The sequence below is a fragment of the Hordeum vulgare genome, chromosome 4H, assembly GCF_904849725.1.
Source record: "Hordeum vulgare subsp. vulgare chromosome 4H, MorexV3_pseudomolecules_assembly, whole genome shotgun sequence".
NCBI classification, from domain to species: Eukaryota; Viridiplantae; Streptophyta; class Magnoliopsida; order Poales; family Poaceae; genus Hordeum; species Hordeum vulgare.
Window position 1 is genome coordinate 9,833,711 of NC_058521.1, and position 16,930 is coordinate 9,850,640.

Genomic DNA, 16,930 nt, shown 5'->3' on the forward strand with positions numbered 1-16,930 from the left:
ATCTGAGGCACCGATTTCTACGGGAATGGAATGATCTGCCTCCTCTGGAACCACGTCGACCACTCCCGCCTCTGTTATGCTACCAGAGTTGACCAGCGTGTCGCCGCTGACGCTAACGAAGTAGTTCGGGACGAAGAGCGTTGTGCGGTCCACCACACTATCCACGAAAGTTGGCGGCAAGGTTGTACCATTCACAAACATGATCAGATGCCCTCCGATTGCTCCGGCCAGAAGGAAGTAGATGAGGAAGACGGCGGCAGCAGGCAAGGCCCTATGTGAGGCCGCGCTGAAGAAGATGAATATGCCCTCCGCTCTGACGCCTTCTCCACAGGTCAGCCTTGCCACCACACAACATTGCAGATGCCACTAGAAAACCAAAACCTAAGCACAATAAAGACCTGCTACGACTTATAAGATTAATTAACTAAATACAAATCCATCTCATTTCTGCCTTTTTCTCAAAAAGGGAAACAAAGCCCGCCACCGTCGGGCCCTTTCGCTTTGGGCCCGCGCACACGGCGGCCTTGTTCCGCTCCGCCCCCGTGGCCCCGTCCTGCCTGCCTGCTGCGCTCCACCGCATCGCACGAAAGAACGCCGACCCCTTTTCCCCGTCCGGGATATGATATGATCCACCGCCATTAGCACCGGCGAGGGCAGCGATCGATCTTCCGGGCGGCGACTGCTCTCGCGGATCCGGCCGGGGAAATGCCGCGCGCGGTCTCCCTGGCGGCGCTCTGCCTCCTCCTCCTCCTCCTCCACCTCCACCTCCACCTCGCCGCCGCCGCCGGAGGTGAGGAGCTCTCTCCCCCCCTCTCCTCTCCCGGAAGTCGCCCGTGTAGATCAGATTAGATTTAGAGATCCGCGGTCGCCGGTGCTAAGGGCGGTGGCCCGACGTTGCTGCAAGCCGGGCGGCTCTCGTGCTGTCAGTGGCAACTGCTCGTGAACTGCCAATCTAGGGTAGTAACTCCGATCAGATTAAGATCCGCGGTCGCGGGTGTAGTCGTGCTGCCAGTGCCAGTGCCGCGGCTGCTCTTGAACTGTCAAATTGTCAGTCTAGGGTAATTGGGGTTAGAACATAGAACCCACAACTGTAGGCGTGGTGGCCAGCTGCGGTGTTGATCAGATTCAGGACGTTTCGCCCTTTTGTTCTTTAGGAGTAAGTACGATCTTGGTAGGGAATTTTGATACATCCAGTGCGTTTTTAGATTTGAGTGTGAAGTATACTGTGGAGTTGATGTGGCATGCTAGTGATCGATACACTGATATGCGGTGACTGAGGCGCCTGATTCGGTTCGGCACTCAGATGCGCGAATTAGGATAACGGTGGCCTAGCTACTTGGTATACTTGAGCAACTTTACTGACCCACATTGCAATCTACTCTTCTGTTTGCTCTGGAACCTATGTCGTTGGCTCATTCTGATGTGAGTGCTTCTGCTTTGTGCAGCTCGAGTGGACCCAATTTACTCTGGCAAGCTGGTTCGCACAATGTTATCCTGCCTCGTCACTTTTTTTCTCCTTGGTGTTACGGAAGTATGTGTGCTTATGCTGATCTGTTCCTGTGATGGTAGGTACCGGACTGGAGCAGGCAACCCAAGTTTAAACCGCAGAATTTCTCCCTGAATCGAGAGGGTTAGTGGTGATGAAAAATTGTGTTGCATATTATTGTGTCTTCTCTGAGCTTCACATTTAATAAAGGGGTTTATTTGTTAATGCAGATAGCCTAGAGCTTCTAAGCAGGCCACGCTATGTAACTCGCAGGGTAACATTTCTCTCTTCATTGCCAAACCCTTGCAATCTTTTAGATGAACAAACACCCTTGCAATTTAAGTAGGATAATTGTTGCTGTGCTTATTTTATGATTTTCCGATGTGGTTAATCATCCTTTCTTTTATGCAGCTTCTTTCTTTGCACGCCATCTCATTTTGAAATGAAATATTATATCTGTTCCCTCTGTTCATTTTTTTATATTTCCATGTATAGAAATTGGGGGAGAGGACCGGTGTGATAAAGATGGAAACGGTGCAGCAGGATGATGAAGCCCTAGTTAAACTTGAGAATGCAGGTATTGAGCGTTCAAAGGCAGTTGATTCTGCTGTGCTGGGAAAATATAGTTTATGGAGACGTGAAAATGAAAACGAGAAGGCGGATGCAAATGTTCGTCTGATGCGGGACCAAATGATCATGGCCAGAATATACTCCGTGCTTGCTAAATCCAGGGACAAGCTCGATCTTTATCGGGAGCTACTTGCCAGGATCAAGGAAAGCCAGCGCTCCCTTGGGGAAGCTACTGCTGATGCTGAACTTCCTAAGAGGTACATTTTAGTCTCAAACTGTACTTTTAGCCAAATTTTCCTGCACTGCTCATTTCTTTTTTCTTTGATTTGATGATTTGAAGTGCTTCTGAAAGAGCAAAAGCGATGGGTCAAGTTTTATCAAAAGCAAGGGATCAATTGTACGATTGCAAGGAAATTACCCATCGTTTAAGATCAATGCTTCAGTCAGCTGATGAGCAGGTTCGGAGCTTAAAGAAGCAGAGCACCTTCCTCAGTCAGTTGGCAGCTAAGACAATCCCAAATAGCATACATTGCTTGTCCATGCGCTTAACAATAGACTATTACCTTCTCTCTCCAGAGAAAAGAAAGTTCCCTAATAGTGAGAATTTGGAAGATCCTGATCTTTATCACTATGCTCTTTTTTCGGACAATGTTCTGGCAGCATCAGTTGTGGTCAATTCAACCATCGTGAACGCAAAGGTTAGTGCAGTCTGGACTTTGATTTTAAAATTCAGTTTCTTGGTCATGATGTATTATCCAATTCAGTACCAACTCCTGATATTTTTCTTCTAACTGCAGGAGCCTGAGAAACATGTCTTCCATCTTGTTACTGACAAACTGAACTTTGGGGCAATGAACATGTGGTTCTTGTTGAATCCTCCTGGGGATGCCACAATCCATGTTGAAAATGTGGATGACTTCAAATGGTTAAACTCTTCGTACTGCCCTGTTTTGAAGCAGCTCGAGTCTGCGGCCATGAAAGAGTACTACTTTAAGGCGGATCGTCAAAAAACTCTCTCCGCCGGTTCCTCTAATCTGAAATACCGAAACCCAAAATATCTGTCCATGCTCAATCACTTAAGATTTTACCTCCCACAAGTCTATCCTAAGTTGAATAAAATCCTTTTCCTCGATGATGACATTGTGGTCCAAAAGGATTTGACTGGACTATGGGAGGTTGATCTTAATGGGAATGTAAACGGTGCTGTAGAAACATGTGGGGAGAGTTTCCACCGATTTGACAAGTACCTCAATTTTTCAAACCCAAATATTTCACAGAATTTTGATCCTAATGCATGTGGTTGGGCTTATGGAATGAATATGTTTGATCTGGAAGAATGGAAGAAGAAGGACATTACTGGGATCTACCATAAGTGGCAGAACATGGTGAGTTGGAAATAACTCAAATGATGTATAAATTAATTTTACCGTGCTCACTTTTCTGTCCGTTAAGTGTTTTCTTCACCATCATGCATATGGCCTCTTATATACATGGAGTAATTACAGTAAATATTTCTGAACATGACTGTATATGAACCTGTAGTTACTCTTTATCAGCTTCATTTGTAGAAGTCTCCATTTATTCAGTCTCCGCAGTATCTCGTAATAATTCATTGGTAGCAAATGTAGGATGTGTGCCACCATCCTTTTGGGTTTCTGAAACCAGGTCAAAGCATGAATACATCTTGCCAAATCCAAGTCTTCACACTAATTTTCCCTTGATCTTTTTACAGAATGAAAACAGGCTGCTGTGGAAACTGGGGACACTCCCGCCAGGTCTCATGACTTTCTACAAGCTGACGCACCCCCTGGACAAATCATGGCATGTGCTTGGATTAGGGTACAACCCAACTGTCGAGCACGCGGAGATCGACACCGCCGCCGTCATCCACTACAACGGAAACATGAAGCCATGGCTGGAGATTGCGATGACGAAGTACCGGCCTTACTGGACAAAGTACATTAACTATGAGCATTCCTATGTCCGGGGCTGCAAGATCAGTCAATAGGCGGTAGCTAGAAGAGAAGCATTTCTTGGTTGAGTCGCTTCGACGGGACTACGAAAGAAAGTGTTCCCTGTTGGTAGTACAGTTATAGCGCATGTTCTTCGTTCGTGTTATTAGATTTGTTTGGTTGGTATCTTTTCTGCTGTATGTAGCTTCCTCGCCCGATTTGTTGTGCTGCCTCGACTAGTCCAGTGTGGCACATGTTAATGTTATTATCTTGAAAAGAATGGTGAACTCGGTGACACATGTGAACAACTTATAGATGCAATGTTTCTGAATATGTGGTGGTAATGATGCCATCCGACCTATGTTGTCACTGACACATTGTGTCTAGAGCTCCTTCATTGTCATTCGGTCATGCAATTTTGCACCCTCCTAGCGCACCCAAGCAAACAGGATATAAAAAAAATCAAAATCCTTTAAAAAAAATTGCTATTTTTTTCTTCATATTTTACTGTTCATAGCGGGTGTAGATGCCACTGAGCACCAAAAAGCCGCCCCCTCCCTCCACAATATGCCGCCCGCTTATAAGCTGTAGTTTTCCAAAAAACTGTTGATGAAATTGAGAGTATATACTGTGAGATTTTTAGCCATGAAATCTTGCTGGAATTAGTACACATTCCACAGCACAGCAACGACAGGCAGATCAATGAATGCCGTCGTATCCCTTACACCCCGTATTCATGGAACTTTAGTTCAAACTAACATACTATGCTAACAAGTAAAAGTTAGGTAAACGATTGTAACTTGCAAGCATACCAGTTCAACAGTAAAATACAGTGAAGGCAACAAAAAGAACACATAAAGCCTTCTCATGGCAAATTTATTCATTTCTTTCATCAGTATGCGAGACATTATTTTGAGGTATATGAGCAGCGCAAAAGCGCATCACACACGAGAAGGATGTCTGCATCATCAAATTTGAAACATGCATGCATGCCAGCGGTAAGCACCGCTGAGATCCGACACCAAACGTATCGGTGTCTCAAAGGATGCGACGTTTTTGGAGCAAACTTACTTTACTTTACATGATTGCCACCAAATGGTGGCATCTGCTTGAGCCATTATGTGTGCGTAGCAAGTGCTTCTCCATGAGCACCGAGAACCCGTGGCGCCAAGGTGCGGTTTTATCCAGCCTCACTCATCTTTCTGAACTTGAGAGGGAGCAAGCTGTTGGAGTCTGCATTCCTCTTCTTCACAAAATTGCCAGGCTCAACAGCAACCTGCGAGATCGACGAAGTTGTGGTGCTCCTCTGGAACCTCCCCATGTTCCAATAGGAGAAAGGCTCCTCGTGTTCGCTGCTGGAACTAGGGGAGCGCCTTGCAAAATTTTGTGGGATCATGCTGTGTTGTCTAACATATGGATCCTGCAAGAAATGGAGTGTCAGTTTCTTAGTAACAGATATCCATACCATATCAAGACAGTGAATTCAGTCCTGGGTTACAGTTTCTTAGTATCAGCTAGCTACTCACAGTACAGTTGCTGGAATCCACAGTTCTTGTTTTATGATAAATCCCCTCCTACTTCCTATGTAATTAATTATGGAACAATGTGATCAAAGAGCAGAGCAGAGTTGGTAACCACATTTTGAAATTTCTATACGATCATCAGCAGTTAGCAGATCTTGTCATTCCTCCAGCAAGGAACAATAATTAACAGTAATGCAGCCAACAAGGATGATTCGTCATCTAATATATGAACCATCAACAAAGTGGAAAATTCCCGTAGTGTTGCTAGCAAAAATTTGTGTACCATTACAAGAAAAGCCTCTCAAAGATACAGCTTATCAATTGAGCACTACTCCATCCGTTCCTAAATATAAGTCTTTTTAGAGATTCCACTACGGACTACATACGGAGCAAAATGAGTGAATCTACACTCCAAAGTATGCCTATATACATAGTGGAATCTCTAAAAAGACTTATATTTAGGAACGGAGGGAGTAGTTAGGAATATGCAAGATTGTGATTGTGATTAAGAATTGGGAGGGGCTAGGGACCGATAAGCTAGGTAATTCACCTTTACTAGAATTGTTTCCCTGATAAAAGAATTGTTACAAAATTCAGAACCAAAATATCTTTTGGTACATGCCAAAGCTGGAAGTACGGAATTATTATTTTATCTGTATACTCTATACTGAGATTCTCATCTACCATATGAACCATTCAACATCATCACACTGTTATTCATTTACGTCACTCAACCAAGACCACGTGCGACTCTTCATCCCTTCCTATCTCAGGAATCACGGTCATATAAGTTATAGAATACTCCAGCTTTAACCTGGTCTCTGGAATGAGTTTGATGCATATACTAACTATAACTGCACTTATCTTCAAACCACTCATGATTTCTACACGCGCACAGCAACACGAGTGTGGCCTCTTCACACATGCCAACAAATGACATAGACTAGAGATGAATCCAGAAACCTCAATAAATTCACTCTGAAGTGCACCCGTACTGTGCACATGTGATCACCAGGATTTTTTAACGTTTCTTAACCTGGCTGGTGCGTGGAGTCTACCCCGCAACTCCACCACCCAATGGAAGGTGGTTCTCATACAGAAAGCTTACTTTCATTGTGTGGTACTGGTACATCAATGAATTTCAGGACATTGGCTTAAATGTATCCCACAAGGTCATTTATTTTTTAAACTTATTTTGTAGGTATTCAGTTCCAAAATAGAGAATGTCAAAATTTTCAACCCTGAACTCTGACCAAAGTACGATTCTAACCCCCAAACTGTGGAATCATTTGATTCAGTACCTCATACAGCAGCAGGAGTTCACATATTAACTTCCCTATTAGGAATTATAATCCACAGTTATGAGAATCTCTCTAAAACCAGCAGAACAACCAAACCACATTACCCATAAATATAATAACATATAAATTTCCCCTAGTAGCAATAATTATTTATTGTTGCAACTTCCCAAAAAAATATTGTTGCAACTTCCCAAAAAAATATTGTTGCAAGACTGCCTGCAAAAGCAGCAGAGCAACCAACCCCTGTTACCCATAAATATGCATGTTCCCGCGTAATGAAGGAAATGTATCTAAGAAATCTTACATGAGGAGTTCTTATGGGAATCATGTCCACATCATGGTTAGGATAAGCTGAACCTACACAAAGAGAAATTTCATCATCACAGTTCAATTAAGACCCATGGGGAAAACCAACGGTATGTGTGGCGATCCCAAAATGGATAATGGTGGTCAGTGGAGCACATGCAATAAATCCAAGTGTGTCTTTCTTTGAAACTGTTGCACCTAAAATATCTTTGTACATGGTGTCTACTGTCTATATCTTATCTATCTAAATCCTGAAATAGTAGTTTCATCACAGGATCCTTGGGATCTCTTTCCCCCCATGGAACTATTACTACTAAAAGAAAAAAGAAGAATTGGATGCATGTAACACACACAATAGTCACACCATATTGGATGCATGTAACTATCCCATGGATCTATTAGGCCTAAGATGTTTTTGCAAGCCTACATGTTTGAAGTTGGTAGCTAGTTTTACCAAAAGCAACAGCAAAATGTTCCAGAAAACTTCATGTTTGGCCAGCATTCTGTTGTAATTTTTTTGAGTTGTTTCAAAATGTTACAGCATTCTGTTGCAAAAATGGTGTACAGGTAGGAACTCTGAACTCTTAATTTTTTTGAGCTTAAACGGTTCAAAGCAAAACCGTGGCAATTTGTGACGTTGACCCGCAGCGGAAATCCGGAGTAGCATGTTGGATACCTGCGGCTGCCGTCGGTAGCCAGGGCGCCTGAGCGTTGACACCAAGAACCGTAGGCGACGGCGGCGCCGGGTTCCCGATCGTGGGTCCGACGGGCGGGAACTCCGCGAGCGCCGGGGGCGGCTGAGGCGGGGAGCGGAAGAACGGCGACATCGTCGGCGGGGCGCCCCCAGCGCCGCACGGGGCGGGGGAGGGGGCGCCGCCCGGCGGGCGCGGGCTCCAACGGAAAGGGCCGAACCCGGCGCTGCGGGCGGAGACGTCGTCGTGGGCCTGCGGCGGAGGGGGAGCGGGGCCGGCGCGCGGCGGCGGCGGGCTCGGTGCCAGGTGCAGGCGGCGGATCCAGGCGGAGGCCAGCGGGTCGGTGTCGCCCTGCGGCGCGGCATGCTGCTGCTGCTGGTAGACGGAGGGCCGGGGAGGGGGGTGCTCCGACATGGCGGCAGTCGCGTCGGCGTCAAAAGGGACGCCGGGGAGAAGGATGAGCGGAGGCCGAGGAGCGGTAGCTTTCTTGGCTTTGGCGACCGACGCGAGGAGCGGGAGTGAGACGCAGCGGGGAGGCGAGAGTGAGAGTGAAAGCGCGCGCGTGGGGGGGCATAGGCATGGCCGTGGCCATGGGGACGGAGAGCGACGACGGACGGACGGAGACCGCCGCGAGCCGGCGAGGCACCTCCTCCACACGATTCCGGCCCACTCAATAATGGCGTCGCTTTTTTTATCCGAGGTGAGAACGGTCAGAGCAGACGGGCGAGTGTGTTAACCTTTGCAAGTGGTGTCTTGTCGCGGCTATCTATACTTTTGTCCCCGTTTCAACGGATTTTTTTTAGACCCGCGAGCTTTTCTCTAAGCATCTTTAAGAGCAAGTACAATAGTAGAGCCGGCTGTCGGCTGTAAGCTTATGCCATCTCATCTATAGTCCATCTTATAGCTAACATGTACTCTCTTCGTTCCTAAATATAAGTCTTTTAAGAGATTTCACTAGGTGTCTACATACGAAGCAAAATGAGTGAATCTACATTCTAAACTATGTCTATATACATCCGTATGTAGTCCACTAGTGGTACCTTTAAAAAGACTTATATTTAGGAACGGAGGGAGTACAATAGTTGGTTAGAAGAGTATACTATTTTATTTATTATATGGTTCACCTTTCATACTCATAAAGTGCCTAGTAGCACGTGCTAGAGCTGACTCTTAGCTAAGAGCCCGCTTACCTTCTCTCTCCTCTTCTCTCTCCTCCAACTAAACAAAAATATACTACTTTATTCCTTATAGCCAGCTGACTCGGCTCTATTGTACTTGCTCTAACAGTCTGTATGTTCAATCGTTCGTATATTTGTTCATATCATCAGCCAACAACACATCATGCAAGCTCTTTAATGAAGTGTATGCTAACCGTATGTAAAATAAGAGTTTTTTTATGGTACCATATACTGTTAGGGGGATTAAGCAGTACAGATGTGATCCAAACATTGGTTTCTTGAGGGTACTTTAGACCTTGCCGTCAAAAAGAAGTTATGATCCGACTGTGAAAAATTAATGGGTCAATATTTTGGTCCATGTGCTAGGACCTCGAACCCAGTTTTTCCTCGTCGCCGGCTCGTCGCAATCATGCGCATGTGTTAGTTGCTGATGTCTCTCGTCGTCGACCTTTGCCGCCGCTGCACTAGCTCCATTGCTTTCGTCGAGATGTAAACCTGTATATGGATTAATTGATGAAGTAATCATGTTTCATTTTTCTTTTTATGGGAACAACCAATTGGGAACAACTAATGATGTTCTCACATTGATGAACTAATCCTCGTGACTAAAAACTACAATCACGCACATGTCCAACCCGAAATATCGGAACTCCTAAGTGAAATTTGCATGGCTAATCTTCCCAGATTGCCCTCAAAGGCTCTACTGCTCCATGTTATCCGGTTTGGGCAGGTTATACTGCTGACACAAACCAGCAGTATACATCGACACTCTCCGTTGGATTTGTCTAAATGGACGTTCTGTATTGATTGCAGGGTACCATAAAAGAGCTCTAAAATAATTAAGTGGGTCCATTAGATGTTGAAGAAATGACCATGCTTGTTTCGGAGCTTGTGCGTGAACCGTTGCTTCAAATTCATACGATTTCATTTTTTTTATTATGTGTAATGTCATCAAAATCGTCTATGTGACAATTATACCAACTATGATCATACGACTATTGAAGATGTCCTTAACGCGTTCACTTTTAAAATTTAAGTTTAATCATAAATTTAATTAAGGTATGCGACTGTGACGGAAACAAAAAAGTTGGATATCAGAGGTATACGAAGTTTTCTAGGTCATGCTGGTTTCTATAGAAGGTTCATTAAAGACTTCTCTAAGATTTCTAGGCCTCTTACCAACCTCTTGCAGAAGGATGTTCCTTTTGTTTTTGATGAGGATTGTGACGAAGCTTTCAAAATACTTAAGAAGGCCTTGATAACCGCACCTATTGTTCAACCACCTGATTGGAACTTGCCCTTTGAAATCATGTGCGATGCTAGTGATTATGCTGTTGGTGTTGTTCTAGGACAAAGAGTTGACAAGAAGTTGAATGTCATTCACTACGCTAGTAAAACTCTAGACAGTGCCCAGAGAAACTATGATACTACGGAGAAGGAGTTTTTAGCAGTCGTGTTTGCATGTGAAAAATTCAGATATTATATAGTTGACTCCAAAGTCACTATTTACTCTGATCATGCTGCTATTAAGTACCTTATGGAGAAGAAGGACGCTAAGCCTAGGCTAATCAGATGGGTTCTCCTGCTACAGGAATTTGATTTGCACATTGTTGACCGAAAGGGTACTGATAACCCTGTAGCAGATAACTTGTCCAGGCTAGAGAATGTCCTTGAAGACCCACGACCTATTGATGACAGCTTTCCTGATGAGCAATTGAATGTCATCCGTACTTCACATAGTGCACCTTGGTATGCTAATTACGCAAACTATATCGTAGCCAAATACATACCACCCAGTTTCACCTACCAGCAAAAGAAGAAATTCTTCTTTGATTTGAGACACTACTTTTGGGACGATCCTCACCTTTATAAGGAAGGAGTAGATGGCGTTATTAGACTTTTTGTGCGTGAACATGAACATGGACATATCCTGCAGAAGTGTCATTCCGAGGCCTACGGAGGACACCATGCTGGAGACAGAACTGTTCATAAGGTATTGCAATCAGGTTTCTATTGGCCCACTCTCTTCAAGTATGCCCGTAAGTTTGTCTTGTCTTGTGACGAATGCCAAAGAATAGGGAACATCAGTAAGCGTCAGGAAATGCCTATGAACTATTCACTTGTCATTGAACCATTTGGTGTCTGGGGCTTTGATTATATGGGACCTTTTCCGAGTTCCAATGGGTATACTCACATCTTAGTTGCTGTGGATTACGTCACTAAGTGGGTAGAAGCTATCCCCACTAGAAATGTTGATCACCACACATCTATTAAGATGCTTAAAGAAGTCATTTTCCCAAGATTTGGAGTCCCTGGATATCTGATGACTGATGCCGGTTCACACTTCATTCATGGTGTTTTTCGCAAGATGCTCGCTAAGTATGATGTCAACCATAGAGTTGCATCTCCTTATCATCCTTAGTCTAGTGGTCAAGTGGAGTTGAGTAATAGGGAGATCAAATTGATCTTACAAAAGACTGCCAATAGATCTCGAAAGAATTGGTCTAGCAAACTTGACGATGCACTATGGGCTTATAGGACTGCTTAGAAGAATCCCATGGGCATGTTGCCGTATAAAATGGTTTACGGTAAGTCCTGTCATTTACCTCTTGAGCTGGAACACAAAGCTTATTGGGCAATCAAAGATCTCAACTTCGATTTCAAACTTGCCGGTGAGAAGCGGTTGTTTGATATCAGCTCATTAGATGAATGGAGAGTCCAGGCATATGAGAATGCCAAGTTGTTCAAGGAAAAGGTTAAGAGATGGCACGATAAAAGAATACAAAAACGAGAGTTCAATGTAGGTGATTATGTCCTGCTATACAATTCTCGCTTAAGATTCTTCGCAGGCAAGCTTCTCTCTAAATGGGAAGGTCCCTATGTTGTCGAGGAAGTATATCGTTCCGGTGCCATCAAAATCAATAACACGAAAGGTAACTTTCCTAGAGTGGTAAATGGGCAAAGAATCAAGCATTATATCTCTGGTACTCCCATAAATGTTGAGACCAATATCATCAATATCATAACTCCAGAGGAGTACACAAGGGATGTTTATCAGCCTGTTTCAGACCCTGAAAACGAAGAGGTATGTGTTTCGGTAAGTAATTGGACTCCGAAACTTTTCTGGTAGGAAATTTTCTCCGTTTTGGAATTTATGGAAAAATAGAAAATTAAAAAGCAGTCTGGAGAGCGCACGAGGCGGCCACAAGCTTGGTCGCCGCGGCCTCCCCCCTGGCCGCGGCAACAGGGCTTGTGGGCACTTCGTGTGCCTCACGGACTCTGTTTTCTTGCGGAGCACTCCTTCTGGTCCAGAAAAAAATCATTATATATTTGTCCGAGGGTTTTGATCTCCGTATCGCGCAGTTTTCCTCTGTTTTCGTTTCGAGCCTGTTTCTGTTGCAGATCTAGATCGTCATCACTTCCCCAAAAGCTCCTAAGGACAAGATCTTCGAGAAGGTCATCAATCCTTACCTCGCGGAAGTGTTGCAGCACCCTCAATCTATCAAGATGAGTGAGGGGATGTTGCACATCCGTGATGTTGAGGGGCCTAAGAAGACCGAAAGCATGGAGATGAGGCTCGAAGCAATAGAGCAACAAGTCTTCAAGTGCCAAGGGATGGTGGAGCGTGGACTCAACGCCAACCACATGATGATCACGGATTCACCAACAATCACAAGATGGATGCCATTGACATTGGGAAGCACCTCTCTAGGCTCTATGACAATTTTGATCAACTCCAGGGCTACATCTATGACATGCAGAACCAAAACTGTGAGTATGAGTATAGATTTAAATCAATACGGTTGGCTGCAAATTTGAGGATTCCGGCGACTCATTCATCCTGCCATGATGGAGCACCTATGCCTTGGAAGACGGAGGATCAAACTCATGTTGCAACTCCACCACCATCACCACCAAAGGAAGACAACTAAGCATTGGTATGGGCAACCCCATTGGCTTTTGCCAAGCTTGGGGGAGTTGTCCTGGTATCGTATCACCTTTATATCTTTTGCTTTTACCTTTGTTTTAGTTCTTTCCTTTTCAGTTTTTATTTCTTCTCTTAGTGGAATAAGTCTTTAGTGTTTACTTTGAGTCTTTTGCCTTGTGTCTCCCCCGATGTATTCGAGCTTGCGAGCTATATAATAAAGAGTATCTTAGTTAAGGGCTTTGTTTTGTGCCGTGATCAAAAGTATGAAAGGAACGATAGCATGAAAGATCATGAGATGATCTTATGGAAAGTGATAGCTTCACATATAACAAGTATGATGATTGAAACTTGTTGAGAATAGACCAACATAGACCCCGGTCATTGTTTCAATTAATAAGAAGTAATAAGGAAAGAGAGGTTCACATATAAATATATCATCTTAGACACTTTCTATAATTGTGAGCAGTCACCAAATTATTACATGCTTAGAAGTAGATGTTGGACAAGAAAGACAACATAATGAATTGCGTTTGCTTGGTTCCAAACAATGTTATATGTCTAGAGATCCCTTAGCATGTGACGATTGCTTCCACCTCATTTTAGCCAAAACTTCCGTACTAAGTAGAAATACTACTTGTGCATCCATAAACCTTCAAACCAGTTTTGCCATGAGTGTCCACCATACCTACCTATGGATTGAATAAGATCCCTCAAGTAAGTTGTCATCGGTGCAAGCAATAAAAATTGCTCTCTAATATGTATGATCTATTAGTGTGTGGAAAATAAGCTTTATACGAACCTGTGACGAGGAAGACATAAAAGCGACAGACTGCATAATAAAGTTCTTTATCACAGGAGGCAATATAAAGTGACGTTCCTCCGCACTAAGAGGACACACATACAAACCTCAAAAGCGCATGACAACCTCTGCTTCCCTCTATGAAGGGTCTATCTTGTACCTTTACTTTTTGCCCTTGAAAGAGTCATGGTGATCTTCACCAATTCCCTCTTTTGCCTTTGTCTTGGCTACCGTCATATGCTTGGGAAAGATCTATATTCATATGTCAACTTGGAGATGAGTACTTACGCTTTATTATTGTTGACTTTACCCTTGAGGTAAATGGTTGGGAGGCAAAATTATAAGCCCCTATCTTTCTCTGTGTCCAACTGAAACTTTGACACCATGAGTATCACGTGAGTTGTAACAATTGTGGAAAACAAAAGAGATGATTGAGTATGTGGATTTGCTTTACAAGCTCTTACTTGGCTCTTTCTGATGATATGATAAATTGCAATTGCTTCAATGACTATGGACTGTTGTTGGCTACTTCTCGGTAAGGTTTTTGTTTCATGCTTTGCTTTGTGAAGGAATTTTTACTTTCCCATAAGAATCTGTACGATATACTGTTGTTCTATGTGTGATCATGATGCCCTCATGTCCGTATTATGTTTTATCGACACCTTCATCCCTAAACATGTGGACATGTTATGGGTCTTGGTTTTCGCTTGAGGACAAGCAAGGTCTAAGCTTGGGGGAGTTGATACGTCCATTTTGCATCATGCTTTCATGTTGATATTTATCGCTTTATGGACTGTTATTATACTTTGTGGTACCATACTTATGCCTTTTTCTCATATTTTGCAAGGTTTATTTGAAGAGGGAGAATACCGGCAGCTGGAATTCTGGACTGGAAAAGGAGCAAGTCTGAGTCCTCTATTCTGCGCAACTCCAAATGCCCTGAAAATCAACGTGGAATTTGTTGGGAATATATAAAAAATACTAGGCGAAAGAAGTGTCAGAGGGGAGCTGCCAGGGGCCCACAAGCCTGGTAGCCGCGGCCTGTCCCCCTGGCCGCGGCAACAAGGCTTGTGGGCACCCTGGTGGCCCACTGGCCCCCCTCTTTTGCTATATGAAGGGTTTCGTCCGTAAAAAAGTCAAGGTGGACCTTTTTCATGGATTCTCCGCCGCCACGAGGCGGAACTTGAGCAGAACCAATCTAGAGCTCCGGCAGGACGATCCTGCCGGGGAAACTTCCCTCCCGGAGGGGGAAATCGTCGCCATCGTCATCACCAACACTCCTCTCGTCGGAGGGGAGTCATCTCCATGAACATCTTCATCAGCACCATCTCCTCTCCAAACCCTAGTTCATCTCTTGTAACCAGTCTCCGTCTCGCGACTCCGATTGGTACTTGTAAGGTTGCTAGTAGTGTTGATTACTCTTTGTAGTTGATGCTAGTTGGTTACTTGGTGGAAGAGTTTATATTCAGATCCTTGATGCTACTCATTACACCTCTGATCATGATTATGATTATGCTTTGTGAGTAGTTACTTTTGTTCCTGAGGACATGGGATAAGTCATGCTAATAGTAGTCATGTGAATTTGGTATTCGTTCGGTATTTTGATATGTTGTATGTTGTCTTTTCCTCTAGTGGTGTTATGTGAACGTCGACTACATAACAGTTCACCATATTTGGGCCTAGAGGAAGGCATTGGGGAGTAGTAAGTAGATGATGGGTTGCTAGAGTGACAGAAGCTTAAACCCCAGTCTATGCGTTGCTTCGTAAGGGACTGATTTGGATCCACTAGTTTAATGCTATGGTTAGACATTGTCTTAATTCTTCTCTCATAGTTGCGGATGCTTGCGAGAGGGGTTAATCATAAGTGGGATGCTTGTCCAAGTAAGGGCAGTACCCAAGCGCCGGTCCACCCACATATCAAACTATCAAGGTAACGAACGTGAATCATATGAACATGATGAAACTAGCATGACAGAAATTCCCGTGTGTCCTCGGGAGCGTTTTCCCTCTTATAAGACTTTGTTCATGCTTGTCCCTTGCTACAAAAGGGATTGGGTCACTTTGCTGCACTGTTGCTACTACTTGTTACTTGTTACTTTTCACCTGCTACGTTTCACCTCACTACACCATCACTTGTTACCGCTACTTTCAGTGCTTGCACTTATTACCTTGCTGAAAACCGTTTATCAAAGCCTTCTGCTCCTCGTTGGGTTCGACACTCTTACTTATCAAAAGGACTACGATTGATCCCCTATATTTATGGGTCATCAGCTGACAACTCAACTGCTAATACTGGAGAATATCCTTTCACTCCCATCGTGTCGAACCAACAAATTTGGGTTGAATACTCTACCCTCGAAAACTGTCACGATCCCACACGCTGGTGGGCCATTGCAAGACAATTGCTAATTGTTGAGCAACTAGAAGCAGCTATTTTCTGGCACCGTTGCCGGGGAGGGGAAGCTATATTCTCTGAGTCACTTGGGATTTATATCTGCTGATCACTATGAAGAATTTGAAAGATCCAAGAACCAAAGTCTTGCCCTCAACTACGAGGGGAGGTAAGGAACTGCCATCTAGCTCTGCACTTGATTCACCTTCAGTTATCAGTAAGTTTGCGACACCACCTACTACTAGAGATGGTATGCCTGATACTGCTATCCATGGTGCTATGTTTGATACTGCCTTGCCTGATGATGCTAGAGATGCTATTTTGCCTGATTATGCTATGCTTAATACTGCCTTGCCTAATGATGCTAGAGATGCTATTTTGCCTGATGGTGCTATGCTTGATACTGCTAGAGATACTACTTTGCCTGATATGCCACTAGGGGTATTCCTTGATGCTCATATTGCTAGAGTTACTGCCAGTGCTCGTGATGCTTCTGAAACTGCCGATACTATTGAGATAGAACCTGCTTTTGCTCCTGCTAGATCTAGCTCTCCTAGATATGAATTGCCTGATATACCTGAGGGTTATGTTATGGAGGGAGAGATAGCTAAGGATTTTTCTTGTGTGTAAGGGTGCCTATGACGCTGAGAAATTACTTCTCAAGTGGAAGGAAAAATCTCTGAAAGCTATGATGAAATACGACCCGAAGTTTGCCACTTCACCTATCTTTATCACCGATGAGGATTATGAATTCTCTGTCGACCCTGAGATAATCTCTCTTGTCGAATCTGATCCTTTCCACG

General features: G+C 44.0%; 2 protein-coding genes across 2 annotated transcripts; one reads left to right on the top strand and one right to left on the bottom strand.

Annotated features, from left to right (window-relative positions):
- Positions 1 to 567: 567 nt before the first annotated feature.
- LOC123447185 (polygalacturonate 4-alpha-galacturonosyltransferase-like) lies at positions 568 to 4,339 on the top strand. The gene is made up of 8 exons (XM_045123767.1): positions 568 to 790; positions 1,446 to 1,477; positions 1,570 to 1,630; positions 1,717 to 1,760; positions 1,982 to 2,313; positions 2,397 to 2,754; positions 2,854 to 3,441; positions 3,789 to 4,339. Exons 1-8 carry the CDS (start codon positions 706 to 708, stop codon positions 4,062 to 4,064), a joined length of 1,776 nt encoding a protein of 591 aa, XP_044979702.1. The 5' UTR covers positions 568 to 705; the 3' UTR covers positions 4,065 to 4,339.
- Positions 4,340 to 4,855: 516 nt separating this feature from the next.
- On the bottom strand, positions 4,856 to 8,559 carry LOC123447186 (basic proline-rich protein-like). Its single transcript, XM_045123768.1, has 3 exons — positions 7,815 to 8,559; positions 7,137 to 7,189; positions 4,856 to 5,428 (listed from the first exon to the last, which is right to left on the bottom strand). The coding sequence occupies exons 1-3, from the start codon at positions 8,242 to 8,244 to the stop codon at positions 5,189 to 5,191; spliced, it is 723 nt and encodes a 240-aa protein (XP_044979703.1). The 5' UTR covers positions 8,245 to 8,559; the 3' UTR covers positions 4,856 to 5,188.
- Positions 8,560 to 16,930: the final 8,371 nt, after the last annotated feature.